Source organism: Macrobrachium rosenbergii, chromosome 46 (assembly GCF_040412425.1).
Source record: "Macrobrachium rosenbergii isolate ZJJX-2024 chromosome 46, ASM4041242v1, whole genome shotgun sequence".
Classification (NCBI taxonomy): Eukaryota; Metazoa; Arthropoda; class Malacostraca; order Decapoda; family Palaemonidae; genus Macrobrachium; species Macrobrachium rosenbergii.
Genome location: NC_089786.1, coordinates 50,063,892 through 50,083,647, shown reverse-complemented (window position 1 = coordinate 50,083,647; position 19,756 = coordinate 50,063,892). Strand labels below are relative to the sequence as shown.

Here is a 19,756-nt window from a genome sequence, read left to right as displayed (position 1 = left end):
GGAATGTTGGTCATCCACCCTCCAATCATCAAACATACCAAAGTGCAGCCCTCTAGCCTCGGTAGTTTTTATTTTATTTAACGTTAAAGTCAGCCATAATCGTGCTTCTGGCAACGATATAGGATAGGCCACCACCGGGCAGTGGTTAAAGTTTCATGGGCAGCGGCTCATACAGCATTATAGGGAGACCACCGAAAGATAGATCCATTTTCGGTGGCCTTGATGATACTCTGTAGTGGCCGTAGAGAAAACTCACCTGCGCTGAGGAAACTTCGGCGCATTTTTTACTCGTTTATCGACAGGTAAACCGGTGAGTTATACAAGTGTCCTCAGTCACACAGGTATGATTCGCGTGCGGTTGCTCTCCAAGATAAGACGATAAGAAAAGGCTCGATTTGGGAGGCTGTTGCCACAGACTGATTAGCGCAAGCGGTTGTGCTATGGCGCGGAGGAGGATCTGAGCATATCACAAAAACATTGCCTCTACTTGCAAGTGCTTCGATCTGCTTAGTTTTATACGCAGGAAGGGATTCGTTGACTAAGCGTAGCTTTATAATACCGACAGTAAGTATGGACTGATATACATATATATATATATATATATATATATATACACATATATATATATATATATATATATATACTGTATATATATATATATATATATATATATATATATATATATATATACACCGTATACGGACACAGGAATAAGTGGAAGTGAAAAGTTTTGTTTCTCGGAAAAATGTTTCTGTACTTGATGTTTTCAATATCCATTCGTGTGATCTTTTACAACTATTTTCGAAATAATGGCACTGATAAATAAGGTGGCCAGGTTCCCGATACAAAGGCCCAATCACTCCTGAATAAAATGAAAACTACTGAGGCTAGAGGGCTGCAATTTGGTGTGTTTGATGAGTGGAGGGTGGATGATCAACATACCAGTTTGCAGCCCTCTAGCCTCAGTAGTTTTTAAGATCGGAGGGCGGACGGAAAAAGTGCGGACGGACAGACAAATAGCCATCTCAACAGTTTTCTTTGATAAAAACTAAAAAAATATTCACTATCTGAATCTACTTAAATTGAAATTCTGGTCTGGAAAACGAAAACTTTGCAAACTGTAGTGCACTGCACTAGATTCCTGGTGAAAAGTTACACTACGTTCTGGTTTACAGTCAGTTAAGTGCAGCAGTTTGGGAGAGAAAGATGGACACAGACCATATATATAAATATAGATATATAATATATATATATATATATATATATATATATATAGATAGATAGATAGATAGATAGACAGATAGATAGTATATATATATATCATAGCGTATAATTTCTAAAATTTTAAAGTAGAAGATTTCCATCGAAACATGAAATAAAGAAAGCACCTGTAAAATAAAAATAAAGCGCAGTTTGCAGTGTGCTATCATGTCATTCAAACGCAAACAATATCACGTATAATTCATGTCATGGTTTTACGTATTAAATAATACGGCAAACAAAGAACACACACAATAAAACGAAAGGCAATTATTTTCTTCTAAATGCTGTTGATTCCACGCGAACGTTTACAAACCAACAACTTCAGCAAGAACAATAATTACAGAAATAAAGTATGTTTTTACACTGCTTCCCGTTAAATTCCGTATCAACAGTGACGTCATCGCGTTCACACAAGCCTGCTAAGTTCAATAACAGATGGCGTCACCACTATCTTATCTGCGAGTAATTTCAAAAATGCAGTGAAAAGTGTTCGTGGTATCTGGTCAGCGATAAAATAAAAATAGAACTATTGTTTGTCCCGTTGCTTCGGGGAGAGAGAGAGAGAGAGAGAGAGAGAGAGAGAGAGAGAGAGAGAGAGAGAGAGAGAGAGAGAGAGAGAGAGAGTGGGTTGGTCTACTGTAAGTAAGAATCTGGAGTTTATGGTCACAGACCTCTCTCTCTCTCTCTCTCTCACACACAATTAGACTTGGAGATACAAATTGCATATAATGAATATTTCAGGTCGAGGTCCTTTCTAGAATCTCTTATTATTATTATTATTATTATTATTATTATTATTATTATTATTATTATTATTATTATTATTATTCATAAAAATCTCATAACAGCAAGTGTCACTACAACGGTTAATAGTGAGAAGGAGAATCGATTTGGTTGTGGAAAGCTCTCTTTTGTATATACATTTCTAAAATATATATTTATATCTACACAATTATTATTATTATTATTATTATTATTATTATTATTATTATAACTGCAGGAAATAGGGTTTTCCCAACACGTTTTGCAATATTGATAACGAACAGCTTATCACACAACTCCATTTGAAAACTGACTTAGTCAGTAGCTGAGGTCACCAAAATCTTACTAACCTTTTTTTTTTTTATATACACAACACATCGGGCTGTGTGCGTCCCTTGCGACACATGTCAGTGTTTGTCACAGAGTATAATTATTGTGCACATTTCTTAAATCGTATTTATCTTTATTCATTTCTTTGCTGAATTCATTTACATGTCATTCAAATAATAATAATAATAATAATAATAATAATAATAATAATAATAATTATTATTATTATTATTATTATTATTATTATTATTATTATTATTATTATTATTATTATTCAGAAGATGAACCATATTCATATGGAACAAGCCCGCAGGGGTCATTGACTTGAAAGTTAAGCTTATTATTATTATTATTATTATTATTATTATTATTATTATTATTATTATTATTATTCAGAAGATGAACCATATTCATATGGAACAAGCCCACAGGGGTCATTGACTTGAAAGTTAAGCTTTATTATTATTATTATTATTATTATTATTATTATTCAGATGTCGAACCTTGTCGATACTGGATCAAGCCCACCACAGGAGCCACTGCCTTGAAATTCAAGCCTCTAAAAAATATTAGTTATTAGAAACGGAAACATAAATCAATAAATTATCAGATAAAGAGATAAAAACGCAATTATAAAATACAAGGGAAAACTTCTATAGGGTAGTAATGCATTGCGTCTTCACTTGAACTCATGAGGTTTTTCCAATCGCACTAAGTCCTCAGGGAGGCTGGGCCCAGCGTTCGACTCTCCGACTGGCCAATGAGGAATTAGAGGAATTGATTTCTGGTGATAGAAATTCATTTCTCGTCATAATGCGGTTCGGATTCCACAACAAGCTGTAGGTCCCGTTGCTAGGTAACCAGTTGGTTCTTAGCCACGTTAAATAAATAGATCTAATCCTTCGGGTCAGCCCCAGGAGAGCTGTTAACCAGCTCAGTGGTCTGGTTAAACTAAGGTATACTTAACTTTTTCCACAGTCCAGCGGTGTGAGGAATAAAGGACCTCTGGAACTGGGAAGTTCGGCAACGAGACACAATATTTACTTCATACTGGTTAATAAGTGACCTCATTAACTTTTATATTTATTCACCGCTTTTATTCACTCGTTAATGAATTATCCGTCGTTTTACTATATTTTCATTTCCCCAAGCACTTTAAATCATTCATTCATTTTGCTTAGATTTTATATATATATATATATATATATATATATATATATATATATATATATATATATATATATATATATATATATATATATATATATATATATATATATATATATATATATATACGCAACTTACATATATATATATATCTGTTCATATCAGGACTCCACTGAAGCCCCTAATCCTCGACATGGCTTCCGGAGCCAAGAGTCCGAAGACCCTCAAGGATTCTACCCCTACCTCGGGATCCGTCAAGACCCGAGAGGTCGTGGGAATTTGGGGGACCAAGTTGAAGGTCACGGATGAAGAACGGGAGATAATCACCATCGGACACGACGGATACGCGTCCGAGGAGCCAGACAGGAAGAATAACTCTGCTCGGGGAGGCAGTAAAAAGGGGCAAAGTAACGCTCCGGCGTCTACTACTCCTACGGGAGGTGCCGGTGAGTGAATGGTTTTGTGTCTATGAGGCGTTCAGTACTGGATTTTTGTCATGTTTCTCAATCTATGTAGAGTACAGAATTGCAATTTTGTCATGTATCTCATTTCCTTGTGGAGTTCTGGACTGCGTTTTTGTCACGTGTCTCATTCCTTGTGGAGTTCAGAATTGCAATATTGTCACGTGTCTCATTCCTTGTGGCGTTCAGAATTGTAATTTTGTCATGTTTCTCACCAAATTTAGGGTTCAGGATGACTTTTTTTTTTGTCAAGTTTCTCGATGAATGTAGAATTCAGGATTGCATTCTTAAAAATTTGGTATTGATGATTGCACGATAAGTTTTTCTTATTACATGCTTTAATTCTCTTCGGGAAACTTGCGGATTAATACTATATTTTACTGATCAATTTCTTCGTCCTCATCGTATTAACCCCGTAACTTTTCATGGTATCCGCACCTAAACAACAGCCTTCGAATTGCGGGTTTTAGGCAACAATTACTGCAGGGTTTAAGCAACAATTATTGGAGGTTTTAGACAACAATTACTGCAGGCTTTAGGCAACAATTACTACATGTTTCAGACAGCAATCACTGCAGGTTTTAGACAACAATTACTGCAAGTTTTAGACAACAATTGCTGCAGGTTTTAAACAACAATTACTGCAAGTTTTAGGCAACAATTACTGCAGGTTTTAAACAACAATTACTGCAGGTTTTAGACAACAATTACTGCAGGTTTTAGACAATAATCACTGCAGGTTTTAAACAACAATTACTGCAGGTTTTAGGCAACAATTACTTCAGGTTTTAAACAACAATTACTGCAGGTTTTAGGCAACAATTACTGCAGGTTTTAGACAATAATCACTGCAGGTTTTAGACAACAATCACTGCAGGTTTTAGACAACAATTGCCGCAGGTTTTAAACAATTACTGCAAGTTTTAGACAACAATTGCTGCAGGTTTTAGGCAACAATTGCTACAGGTTCCAGACAACAATCACCGCAGCACATTCATTTGTTAACTTGAAAGCGTTTTGCTTGTTATGCTTTCACTGCCCCTCTTAGATTCTGGAAATTTGTTTGTTTAAATACTGCAGGCAGTATTATCGACCTCTCTTTAATTAGTGAATGACTGTCAAAATGGGAAGGCAGCATTGAACTTTGATCTCAGTGGAAAGGTCATTGCAGATTCATAACACTTAGGACAAGTTCATTGCAGAGCTCTGGTCTGGGTCTGACCTTTATGTAAAATGCATTGAGGGCCATGGGTGTGTGTGTGTGTGTGTGTATACACATATGTATTGTGTGTAGGCGCCACATATGAAAACTACTGTGACAGCCTTTAATGCTAATTGTGTTTATTTGTTTACAGGAGGCAAAAAAACAAACGCCACTCCAAAGACAACAATGGTATGTATAATTTCAGCACAAGCCAACAAAAAAAAAAAGGGGGGCAGTGAAAACTGCATGTTTACATTATATATATATATATATATATATATATATATATATATATATATATATATATATATATATATATATATATATATATATTTTGTAAAGACGACTTCTCACTCCCTTTCTCTTCGTTATAATAGTTTTTATGAAGATCTAATATATCCAATCGTAATACTTATTGATATGAGGACTTTATTATTGTCAGATTTAATTCTAATGTGACTAATTTCTAAGAGAAAAAAGATATTATTATTATTATTATTATTATTATTATTATTATTATTATTGTTATCATTATTATTATTATTATTATTATTATTATTATTATTATTATTATTATTATTATTATTATTATTACTGATCGTCTTCTATAACCAACCTATTTTTATTCAGTCTTCAAGACATTATATAGTACCGCAGCATATTTTATCACAAATCCTGTAAAAAATGCATTTTTCTATCATTTGTTTTTATTCCAGAGACGTGGTATATTGTTGCATTTTGGAAAAAATAATGTTAAGGACAATATACACCATACTTTTGTATATTCTGACCGACTGCAGACATAGTTCAATATTTTGTACTTTGTTTTGTTCAGATGTCTGATATTTTCTGAATTTTTCCAATGAATAACCGCAATTACGTATGTTTTTGAACATTCATTTTTTATTTTCCTGTCTCCAACAACCAAATTCTGGATATTTTGTATATTTCTGTATACGTATATTGTAGGCACGAATATTTCCTTCAACGCTTGCGTTCATAATAAACACTGTTCCGTAAGAAACAGAAAGGCATTATATTAATCAGGCAACAGGTATGATTACTGAAGTTCACCAACAATTCTTGTGAATATGACCCGATCTCCCCCCGTTTGAAATAAATATTCAGAGCTAATAGGTTTTGCGCACAGTGTAGCGTCATTTTCAGGTAATAACTATGTATTACACGATGAGTAGGAGTTATAGTTTTTATACATACATACATACACACACACACACTATATATATATATATATATATATATATATATATATATATATATATATATATATATATATATATATATATGTCTGTGTGTACATCACAATTTCTTTATCTCTCCGTTGACAACTGTATTTTGGTATTTTTCTGATTACACATCTCATCAATCATATATATATATATATATATATATATATATATATATATATATATATATATATATATATATATATATATATATATATATATATTATATATGTGTGTATGTATAAACGATCAATATGGTACAAAACTTGTAATAAATATAATTTATCTTGGTTTTTTCCTCTTTCTTTGTGACATCTGTGGTACGTGCTTTTCCTACTATATTTTATCTACCGACCTATCTATCTTATCTATCTATCTACTGGTCTTATTCTTTCCCAGGGACCAGCAAGTACCTGGAACGACAAACTCCTGCGGAAACTCGTCCAGAACGGCGAGTGGAAGAAGGCTGCCTGGCTCCCAGGGAGCGGTCGCCATATTGACCAGGGTCGGAACGCCTACGAGCCGTTCACCCACGTCGTCAGAGCTCTCCACCTAGAGGACGCCGTACAGGTTCTGGCCACCGACAGGATGGAACCGAAGGGCCTGGTAACGTTTAGCAGCCTCCAGAGCGAGATATTACCTGACGATCACCCTTGCAAGAACCTGAAGGTGCTTTGGTTCTCAGCTCGCTTCAAGAGCGTGGCAGGAGAGGACCCGAACTGGTATGGGAATGTTGAGTTCGTCCTTCCATGCCACCTTCTCCTGGAGATGTTCCAGTACTGCTTCTTGGTCGAGATGGTGACCGCGCCCACCCACACAGACTCCAGGATTCTACTGACCAACAAAGACTATTCTTCTGTGCTGCCTCACTACAGCAGAGGGCAACCAGGTGGCGGCTGGCTGGTGAAGAAGGACGGCCACTTTGTCCTGCGCAAGTGCTCCCGCTACAGGTTCAAGGGGACGAACTTGTTCGATCACGTCCTGGAATTCATGCTGGAGGCCACGGCCGAGGACGAGAAGAAGATCCTGTCGAGCTGCAAAATCGACTTCAAGAACCACCAAAACGCCAGAGATAAAAGGCAGGTCCACGTGTGCAACAGATACCAGCGCAGGAACAAGTCCTGCCCGACTCCTTACACGTCCCTGGAAACTGCAGTGGCATTCCGAAGCGATCTGAAGGAAATGGGAGTCAGCTGGAAAAAGATATATCCAAAACTGACAAAGCATGCTAAATGGTGCTTGTCAGAAGCGAAAGAAAGTGCAACTGACTGTCCAGAATCTGCAGCGTAATGACGAAATTGGCCTAGTACCGGTAACCTTGTTTCAATTAATGAAATGTCTATAAGTCAGCAAGTATCGCTGAAAAAGTTGAGTATAACTGATAATGGGTACCTTTGCTTAAGTACTGTTGAAAATAGGTACCTTTGCTTCAGTACTGTTGAAAATGGGTACCTTTGCTTCAGTACTGTTGAAAATGGGTACCTGCGCTCAAGTCTGTTGGAAATGGGTACCTTTGCTTCAGTACTGTTGAAAATGGGTACTTCGCTTAAGTACTGTTGAAAATGGGTATCTTTGCTTAAGTACTGTTGAAAATGGGTACCTTTGCTTAAGCCTTGTTGAAAATGGGTACCTGCGCTCAAATCTTGTTGGAAATGGGTGCCTGAGCTCAAGCCTTGTTGAAAATGGGTACCTGAGCTCAAACCTTGTCGAAAATGGGTACCTGAGCTTCAGTATTGTTTAAAATGGGTATCTGTGCTTATGTATGGTTGAAAATTGTTACCCCAACTTACGCATGGTTGTAAATGAGTATCTGGGCTTAAGCCTTCTTTAAAAACGGGGACCTGCACGTAAGTTTTGTTGAAAATGGGTACCTAAGCATTACCGTTACTGAAAACATGTGGCTATAAGCAATTCGTTACCTATATTATAAATAAATTATATATATATATATATATATATATATATATATATATATATATATATATATATATATATATATATATATATATATATATATATATATATACAAACATAAACATTAAGCTACAAATGCCGTTTAATATCCAATTCGCTCTATACATCCCCGACGAATGCAGGTATTTATACTTAGCGTCGTCATCAACCCTTCCCCACCATGACAGGCGATCAGTGCGTTTGACACACGTAGCTATTTATGAATGAATTTCATCACACAACTGTGACATTTTATATACACAAACATTAACTACAAACGTCGGGGATACGTACGGCTGAGGCGGCATCAGTTTATACCACTCTTGACAGTCCAGTGGTCTGGAGGACATCACTGAAAGACATATGTAGTTTAATTAATGTTGGTGAGTATAAAATGTCACGGTGATGTGATATATATATATGTATGTATATATATATATATATATATATATATATATATATATATATACACACATACAACCTGTACCTTAAAATCCTTAGTTTTCCTTCAACTAAGAAAAGATATATGTAAACCAATCAAATATCCAGTTTCTTTTATATGAAAAATAAATGATTGGCTTCAGCTTAGTAATTCTTTCACTCCTACTGTGCTGAGTTTTTATTATGTGTTCACAGACTTTTGAAAGGAAACACAAGAGAGAGATAGAGAATTCCTTATCACATAAGTGAGCAGCATGAAGGAATGCAAAGACTGGTTGACTCAGGTGTACGAGTTTAATCTCTTTTACCGAGACAAAATAAAAAATATAGAATTATGAGTCTACGCTTCACGGATGTAGCCTAGACCTGTGTTCTTACACATGCGTGCTTATCTGTACCACATCTTATTAGGTAAAACTTAAGCCTACTACCGCACCCCTCCGATTCGGTAATTATCAGTTTACGTGTAAAATGGGCGCCGTGTTTACTACCAGCCCCTTCAGGATGAAAGTGAAAACATAAACACAAGACTGTAAATATCATAAACTCAAACGAAAGGCATAAATATAAATAAAAACACAAGAAACGGCGGTAAATATTACGGTCGCCGAGTGGCGGGAACGAGGCAACGGTAGTTGTCTTCAGTTTTACAATTTTTTGTTGTTTATATACTATATATGATCAAGATAGGCCTATAGCATTTCATGGCCTAGGCCTCGCGAGATTAGGACACAAGAGTTACCCATAGAAATCTACAGAGTGCGGTTTTCGTTCGCTGAAGTTTGCCACAGAAAGTTGGTGTTCTTACCACTTTGTGCCAAACCATAATAACTTTACGTGTTTTATTATTATTATTATTATTATTATGAGCTTGTTGGCGTGCACTACGAGCCTTGGAACCCGGCACTGCTCTTTCCCATGCCTAACCCGCCCCCACCCAGGGCGGACAAACAGGTTTGGAGGAGGAGGGTGGATGTCTCCCCTACCTACCCCACCCTACCCGTGGCAGACAAACAGGTTTGCGGGAGGAGGGTGGATGTCTCCCCTACACTCCCATTCCCCTACCTACCCTGCCCCCACCCGGGGCGGACAAACCAGATTGCAGGGGGAGGGTGGCTGTGTCATGTCTCCCCTACTGTCACCCAGGGGAGGACAAAGAAGAACCACTTGGATTTTATTAACACCTCTTAGTCTCATATGTCCTTCACGGAAAAAGAGATTCTTCTTACATAACATGGGAAAAGGGTTTATAGATTTGCTTTTTTTTTTCGTGGAGGTTAGGAAATTGAGAGTAGGCTAAGTCGTTCTATTAATTTTCAGCTTGCTTCCAGTTACTACAGACTTTGAAATCCGGAGTTGTGATGAAGGTTTCAGTGGGTTTTGCGAGATGGAAAACTGTCAGCAAACCCACGTTTGTATTTATACATACATATATATATATATATATATATATATATATATATATATATATATATATATATATATGTATGTATATGTATATATAATATATATTATATATATATAATATACATATATATATATATATATATATATATAGAGAGAGAGAGAGAGAGAGAGAGAGAGAGAGAGAGGATTGCAACTGATTTGGTGATTAGAAATACAAGCGAATCGCGCATTCGTGGGAACTTTACATCGCCTTTTTATATTTGTTTTAAACGCGCCGCTTGTAAGATTTCAAAGATGGCGTGATGTTGCCGTAGAGTTTCTCAATGCCGAGACAAATTGTTCTTTCCCCGATAATCTGTCTGTCTGTCTAAGCGAGTGGTTCTTAATCTTTTTTATATTATGACCCACCAAGGCTCTCCGGGGTATTACCGTAACCACTATAATAAATTTTGAAATGGCGAATTTTGTGAAAAGGTAAGATAAACGAACAAAAACCTTGAGAAATTCCACATAGCCCCTACAAATGCAAGAACATTGTAAATTCCACATCATTGAACATCTGGCTAATCCAAATATATGAAAATAAATTATATTCTCCCGAACCCTTTGTGAGCCCCTGAGAAAACCCAAACAACTCCCTTCCCCAGGGTTTAAGGACCGCTGGTCACAGCTCAGTGGTCTGGTAAAAACTGAGGTATACTTTTTTAGCTGGTCTAAGCGGTATATAGATAATGTTTTTACATATTTTCGACATGAGCATGATTTTAGAATTTTTTTATATATGCTGTTTTTGCTGTTTAATCTCTCCTTCTCTCTCTCTCTCTGTTTATTTCTTTCAATATTCCTAAATGTTTTTAAAAACTCTCTCTAAAGGAAAAGACAAAATTACAACACATTTTGTCCTGGGTTTATAATAAGCTCTCCACAATTGGCGATTTAAAAAACGGTGTTACAATTCCGCAGATTTAATTGCGTCCTTCCTCTTCACCTTTCTCTCTCTCTCTCTCTCTCTCTCTCTCTGGTCCTCTTCTTCTTCTTCTTCTTCTCTCACTACGAGAAATCTTCCCTTCTCTCTCTCTCTCTCTCTCTCCCTCTCTGGTCCTCTTCTTCTTCTTCTCTCACTACGAGAAATCTTCTCTTCTCTCTCTCTCTGTTCCTCTTCTTCTCTCACTACGAGAAATCTTCTCTTCTCTCTCTCTCTCTCTCTCTCTCTCTCTCTCTGGTCCTCTTCTTCTTCTTCTCCCACTACGAGAAATCTTCTCTTCTCTCTCTCTCTCTCTCTCTCTCTCACTGGTCCTCTTCTTCTTCTCGTCCCACTACGAGAAATCTACCTGCATGTTCTTATATTCTCTCTCGCAGAAGACACGTATCTAATTTACATCAATTTCTTCTATCTAGTAACAACTTTATGGATGAATTTAAGATTATTACCACCATCGTCATTAAAAGTATAAGGAATTGAACTGAACTGAATATAGAATTTAGGCCAAAGGCCAAGCACTGGGGCCTATGAGGTCATTCGGCGCTGAAACGGAAATTGACGGTACAAAAGTTTGAAAGGTGTAACAGGAGGAAAACCTCAAAGCAGTTGCACTATGAATCAATTGTCAGGAGAGGGTGGAAAGTTAGATGGAAGGAAGAGAATACGAACGGAGGTACAGTAAAAGGAACGAAAGGGGTTGCAGATAGCGGGCCGAAGGCATACTGCTAAGAACCTTAAGTAATGCCTACAGTGTACCACGCGAGGTACGTGACGGCGCTACCCCTCTACGGGGGGAAAGACCTTTGTTTTCCACTAAACATAAAAATGACCTTGTTTGAAGGTCGACCTGCCCTCTGGTGATGTAAGACTTCATTCATCTTTTCGTTCTCAGTGACGTCAGTCAGTCCCCCTTCCACCACCAGGCTGTGGCATCTTCACTTGACTTACAGTATAGCCTTCCTTTTTTTACGAGGCTTTCGTCATCACTTTGACTTTTCATCGTCGTCACTGGGTTGAGTAGATTTTCATTCTTAATTCTGTTTTTCTTTAGATCTATAATCTTCCTTTATGAAGACGTTTTTGCTATCATTTGCAGTTTTCCCACCTCTTTGCCAGGCTGTGGAAATATCATTCCGAGTCAGAATTCCTTGACAATATATATATATATATATATATATATATATATATATATATATATATATATATATATATATATATATATTGTATACATATATATATATATATATATATATATATATATATATATATATATATATATATATATATATATATATATATATATTTTATATTATACTATACAACCAAGGAATTCTGACTCAGGATATATACATAGATAGATACATACATACATACATACATACCAGCAAAGGAATCACTGACACACTGTACCGTACCTAAAACTGACGACACAACCAATTCTACCCAGTTCATTAATCCACTCTGAGCCTCCTATTTAAAAAGAAAAAAAAAAACCCTAGCCAATTCCCAAATAACCTAACGAACCCCGACACCAAAAGTCCAGCAGGATTTCAGGTGAAACAATAAAGCGTCACGGGAGCTACAACGTCACCCAGAGTGGCCTCAGAAAAATCCCCAACAGCAACACGGTTAGTTAGACGGTCGCCAAGAACCGGCGGATAAGCGCAGAGCGAGGCGACGAGACGGGGCGTTTGTTTTTCACATCGACACAGGACGCAAGAGGCTACCACGAACATCGGAAGTTAGGCGGGGGTCATATTATGCTTTCTTTCTCGCTCATTTCTCTTATTTTTGTTTGCTTTGCTTTATTCGTTGTTTAGGTGAATCGTTTTACTCGGTTTTCAGCCCCCGAGATGTATACGGGCGCTTGTCGATGCTCCCGACATCAGCAACGTATGACTGGGAGTTTGAATGGAGGCCGTATTACGCTTTCCAGCTCATTTCTCTCGCGCTGTTTTTGTCTTGTTTGTTTTTTCGTTGTTTCGTTTAGGGGTCTTTTACAGTTTTTCATTAATATTTATCCGTTTCTTTGCTTATTTGTTTATTGTATTCTATTGTATGCCGTTACGCTGGTCACGGACCTAGACCCATTCAGTTAGTGGATTTTTGCATAGGTAGCCTACTTATTAGCCTTCATTGGTTATGTTTTATAATAATAATAATAATAATAATAATAATAATAATAATAATAATAATAATAATAATAATAATAATAATAATAAACAGTAAAAAGAGTAGTTTCAACCCTTCTTGCAATAAACGTCTCGGAACCACTGATTTAAAATATGGTATTAGATGACAAAGTAAAATCATTACCATAGACTTACACGCATTTAAAATCCTTCACACAGATTACACACACACACACACACACACAAGTATGTTTACACAAATTTAATTCCACAAAATAAACAGTTTTGGAAAAAAGGGCTAAGAAAAAAAAGTAAAAAATGAGCCGAAGTTTCTTCGACGCAATCGAGTTTTCTGCACAGCGCATAATCAAAGCCACCGAAAATTTACCTATCTTTCGGTGGTATCGGTATAATGCTCTTATGAGCCGCAGCCCATGAAACTCTCAGCCGGCCGTGGCGGCCTGTCCTATATCGTTGCCAGACGCACGATTATGGCTAACTTTAACCTTGAATAAAATAAAAACTACTGAGGAGGCTAGAGGGCTGCAATTTGCCATGTTTGATGATTGGAGGGTGGATGATCAACATGCCAATCTGCAGCCCTCTAGACGCAGTAGTTTTTGAGATCTGAGGGCGGACAGAAAAAAGTGCGGACAGACAAAGCCGGCGCAATAGTTTTCTTTTCAGAAAACTCTAAAATAACAACATAAACATTCATTTGAAATTGTGTCGTCTACAATAGTCGACTTTTTATTTCATTCGGGGCAGATCGGTTGATGACGTCACACAGGAAGCCGCAGATGAAGATTTGAATGTTATCAGAGAAGAAAAGTCGTTATAGTTTTTTTTTTTTTTTGCCGTGGGTACAGACTGATATATTTTGCACATCATTCGCATTATCGTAGAAGTAAGTTAATTGGTATTTTATTTTATATGTTATGATTCTATATATACATCACATTATATATATATATATATATATATATATATATATATATATATATATCTATATATATATATATATATATATATATATATATATATATATATATATATATATAATTAGTCAGCATACATGCACATACGCATATGTAAATATAACAGTTATACCTAGATTACATACTGTATGTACACACATATATTCATGTATTTAATTTAACAGCTGCAAATATGATGAAATCATTGAAACTGTGCCACGGGTTAATGATGCATGAATAACAAGTAAAAAAATGCGCCGATGTTTCTTCGGCGCAATCGAGTTTTCTGTACATCACATATAACAAAATCCACCGCTCTTTGCAACTACGCCCCGTCCACTGCTTACGTCACGACCACCCCTTGAAGCTGATTGGTTGGCAATGGCTTCGAAAAGTTGGTTAATCTGGGGTTCGTTTCATCTTCATTAATTTAGCAATGGTTGTTTTACCGAACCAAAATGCGCTCTGCTGATTATCAAAAAGAAACGTTATATTATCCCCTAAAATAAAACCATAAGAAGCACCCCTCTAAACGGTTAAAAAATTAGGAAAACATGACTTGAAGTCAGGAATGTTCCGCGATGCTGCGATGTTCTTTTTCGTAAATGAGGGTCACCTGAATGAGGAGGTGACACAGGGGATGTCTGCGTTTGAATCGGTGCATTTGAATCACTGGACAGTGATAATTACCGTCTGATATTGTCAAGCGTGTTCACTATTCTAAATTTACGACAAGGACTTTCTCAAAGCTATGCAGATTGGTATCTCATATTGATTTTAAGACTTTTTTTTACATTTTAATAGTCATAAAATCGATTTCATTGCACTCGTTCACACATTCGGAGGGATGACAAGCAGTGGCTGCACTCTACAAAACCAGAATATGCCTAGGCCTATGTTTAGCTTAAAGTTACAGTATGACAGGCTATACGAGTCACATTGGATGCTATTTGCTGATAATTTTCTTAGGGACATTTTCTCCTTTCGAAACAACAGGATCATAAAAAACGACGTAGACCTATAATGTCCTATGTCTTTTTGTCGGTTTACGCAGCTTATGACGTTTGGATTATAGGCCTATTCCTATACTCAGCCGTTTTATTACGGTTCTTGTTGTGGTTATTCTTTTTTTTTTTTTTTTTTTTTGCTGCTATAGTGCTTGTAGTGTCTTCGAAAATTTTCCATATGGTAATCTAACGCTGCAGGATAAACATAGACCTATTCATAAAATAAAAATGTAAAGAATTATCTCCCTACTCCTATTAACTGAAATCTAGTCATTTGTTTTAATTAAAAGTAATCGAGATCTCTATGAATATAGTCTAGGCTAGAATATTCTCCTAACAGCAGAGAGAGAGAGAGAGAGAGAGAGAGAGAAATTTACTGACTCTTATGTATCCTCTAGTCCAGCAGGGTAACCTACAAGAATGCCCCCAAAAGCAAATGAGTCGTGGGCTACTCGCAAACTGGTTTGGAGCACCTCATATATAACTTTCTCAGCTATCATTCATTTATTTCTTATTTCGTGAAGTATTTTACGATGCCTTCCTACCATAGCCTTCACTTTGACAGAAATGATAGAGCAGACTTATATTTATTCATCACAGTACTATAATCTGTTATCCCTTTTGTAAATATATTTTCAATATAGTTCACTGCGAGCAGTTCCATAGTTGTAAGGCTGAGATAGCCTCATGATTGGTCTATGTATGACACCGGCTACATGCCCACAAATTTTACTTTTATTATCTGTGGTATAAGTGGCTTTACGTTTACTATGGCCATGGACGCAAGTACACATGTATATCCTTATACGTGTACATTTCAGCATATGCATTTACATTGCATATCGTGGGGTCGGAGCTACTATATTCATTTAAAGCTACTCTATTTCCAACAGCTACAGGTGAAAAACTATTTTCCATAAGAAACTGAGGGTAGGCCCATGCGCTGTCATTGCCTCAAAATATAAAAATTTCATGTGTAGACGCATCCCCTGTCATTGCCTCAAAATATAAGAAATTGATGTGTGGGCCCATGGCCTGTTATTGCCTCAAAATATAAGAAATTGATGTGTGGGCCCAAGGCCTGTTATTGCCTCAAAATATAAGAAATTGATGTGTGGGCCCATGGCCTGTTATTGCCTCAAAATATAAGAAATTGATGTGTGGGCCCATGGCCTGTTATTGCCTCAAAATATAAGAAACTAATGTGTAAGCCCTGCCATTGCCTCACAATATAAGAAGCTCATGTGTAGGCCCTGCCATTGCCTCACAATATATGAAGCTCATGTGTAGGCCCTGTCATTGGCTCAAAATATAAGAAAATGATGTGTAGGCCCTGTCATTGCCTCAAAATACAAGAAACTGATGTGTAAGCCCTGTCATTGCCTCAAAATATAAGAAAATGATGTGTAGGCCCTGTCATTACCTCAAAATATAAGAAACTGATGTGAAGGCCCTGCCATTACCTCAAAATATAAGAAACTGATGTGTAGGCCCTGTCATTACCTCAAAATATAAGAAACTGATGTGTAGGCCCTGTCATTGCCTCAAAATATAAGAAACTGATGTGTAGGCCCTGTCATTGCCTTAAAATATAAGAAACTGATGTGTAGGCCCTGTCATTGCCTCAAAATATAAGAAACTGATGTGTAGGCCCTGTCATTGCCTCAAAATATAAGAAAATGATGTGTGGGCCCTGTCATTACCTCAAAATATAAGAAACTGATGTGTAGGCCCTGCCATTGCCTCAAAATATAAGAAACTGATGTGTAGGCCCTGTCATTGCCTCAAAATATAAGAAATTGATGCGTAGGCTCTGCCATTGCCTCAAAATATAAGAAACTGATGTGTAGGCCCTGTCATTGCCTCAAAATATAAGAAACTGATGTGTAGGCCCTGCCATTGCCTCAAAATATAAGAAAATAATGTGTAATCCCTGTCATTGCCTCAAAATATAAGAAATTGATGCGTAGGCTCATGCCCTGTCATTGCCTCAAAATATAAGAAACTGATGTGTAGGCCCTGTCATTGCCTCAAAATATAAGAAATTGACGCGTAGGCCCTGCCAATACGTCAAAATATAAGAAACTGATGTGTAGGCCCTGTCATTGCCTCAAAATACAAGAAATTGACGCATAGGCCCTGCCATTGCCTCAAAATATAAGAAACCGATGTGTAGGCCCTGTCATTGCCTCAAAACATAACAAATTGATGCGTAAGGCCTGTTACTACCTTAAAATATATGAAATTGACGCATAGGTCCTGTCATTGCCTCAAAATATAAGAAATTGATGCGTAAGGCCTGTCACTGCCTCAAAATATATGAAATTTACGCGTAGGTCCTGTCATTGCCTCAAAATATAAGAAATTAATGCGTAGGCTCATGCCCTGTCACTGCTTCAAAATATAGGAAATTGATGTGTAGGCCCTGTCATTGCCTCAAAATATAAGAAATTGATGCGTAGGCCCTGTCATTGCCTCAAAATATAAGAAATTGATGCATAGAGCCTGTCACTGCCTCAAAATATAAGAAATTGATGCATAGAGCCTGTCACTGCCTCAAAATATAAGAAATTGATGTGTAGGCCCTGTCAGTGCCTCAAAATATAAGAAATTGATGCATAGGCTCTGTCATTGCCTTAAAATATAACAAATTGATGCACAAGGCCTGTCACTGCCTCAAAATATATGAAATTGATGCGTAGGCCTTGTCATTGCCTCAAAATATAAGAAACTGACGCAAAGGCCCAGTCATTGCCTCAAAATATAACAAATTGATGCGCAAGGCCTGTCATTGCCTCAAAATATATGAAATTGATGCGTAGGCCCTATCATTGCCTCAAAATATAAGAAATTGATGCATAGGCCCTGTCACTGCCTCAAAATATAAGAAATTGATGCATAGGCCCTGCCATTGCCTCAAAATATAAGAAACTGACGCAAAGGCCCAGTCATTGCCTCAAAATATAACAAATTGATGCACAAGGCCTGTCATTGCCTCAAAATATAAGAAATTGATGCATAGCCCTGTTACTGCCTCAAAATATAAGAAATTGATGCGTAGGCCCTGTCATTGCCTCAAAATATAAGAAATTGATGCATAGGCACTGCCACTGCCTCAAAATATATGAAATTGATGCATAGGCCCTGTCACTGCCTCAAAATATAAGAAATTGATTCGTAAGCCCTGTCATTGCCTCGAAATATAAGAAACTGATGCATAGGCCCTGTCATTGCCTCAAAATATGCAAAATTGACGTGTAGGACCTGTCATTGCCTCAAAATATAAGAAATTGACGTGTAGGCCCTGTCATTGCCTCAAAATATGCAACATTGATGTGTAGGCCCTGTCATTGCCTCAAAATATAAGAAATTGACGTGTAGGCCCTGTCATTGCCTCAAAATATGCAAAATTCATGTGTAGGCCCTGTCATTGCCGCAAAATATAAGAAATTGATGTGTAGGCCTTGTCATTGCCTCAAAATATGCAACATTGACGTGTAGGCCCTGTCATTGCCTCAAAATATAAGAAATTGACGTGTAGGCCCTGTCATTGCCTCAAAATATGCAAAATTCATGTGTAGGCCCTGTCATTGCCGCAAAATTCATGTGTAGGCCCTGTCATTGCCGCAAAATATAAGAAATTGATGTGGAGGCCTTGTCATTGCCTCAAAATATGCAAAATTGACATGTAGGCCCTGTCATTGCCTCAAAATATGCAAAATTGACGTGTAGGCCTTGTCATTGCCTCAAAATATGCAAAATTGACGTGTACGCCCTGTCATTGCCTCAAAATATGCAAAATTGACATTTAGGCCCTGTCATTGTCTCAAAATATGCAAAATTGACGTGTAGGCCCTGTCATTGCCTCAAAATATGTAAAATTGACGTGAAGGCCCTGTCATTGCCTCAAAATATGCAAAACTGACGTGTAGGGATTGTCATTGCATCAAAATATGCAAAATTGATGTGTAGGCCCTGCCTTTGCCTCAAAATATAAGAAATTAACGTGTACGCCCTGTCATTGCTTCAGAATATGCAAAATTGACATGTAGGCCTTGTCATTGCCTCAAAATATGCAAAATTGACGTGTAGGCCTTGTCATTGCCTCAAAATTTGCAAAATTGACGAGTAGGCCTTGTCATTGCCTCAAAATATGAAAAATTGACGTGTAGGCCCTGTCATTGCCTCAAAATATGCAAAATTGACGTGTAGGTCCTATCATTGCCTCAAAATATAAGAAACTGACGTGTAGGCCTAGTCATTGCCTCAAAATATAAGAAATTGACGTGTAAGCCTTGTCATTGCCTCAAAATATAAGAAATTGATGTGTGGGTCCTGTCATTGCCTCAAAATATGCAAAATTGATGTGTAGGCCCTGTCATTGCCTCAAAATATGTAAAATTGACGTGTAGGCCCTGTCATT

General features: G+C 37.1%; 1 protein-coding gene across 1 annotated transcript; it reads left to right on the top strand.

Annotated features, from left to right (window-relative positions):
* Nucleotides 1–221: 221 nt before the first annotated feature.
* LOC136830312 (uncharacterized) lies at nucleotides 222–8,970 on the top strand. The gene is made up of 4 exons (XM_067089727.1): nucleotides 222–564; nucleotides 3,688–3,968; nucleotides 5,339–5,376; nucleotides 6,834–8,970. Exons 2-4 carry the CDS (start codon nucleotides 3,716–3,718, stop codon nucleotides 7,722–7,724), a joined length of 1,182 nt encoding a protein of 393 aa, XP_066945828.1. The 5' UTR covers nucleotides 222–564; nucleotides 3,688–3,715; the 3' UTR covers nucleotides 7,725–8,970.
* Nucleotides 8,971–19,756: the final 10,786 nt, after the last annotated feature.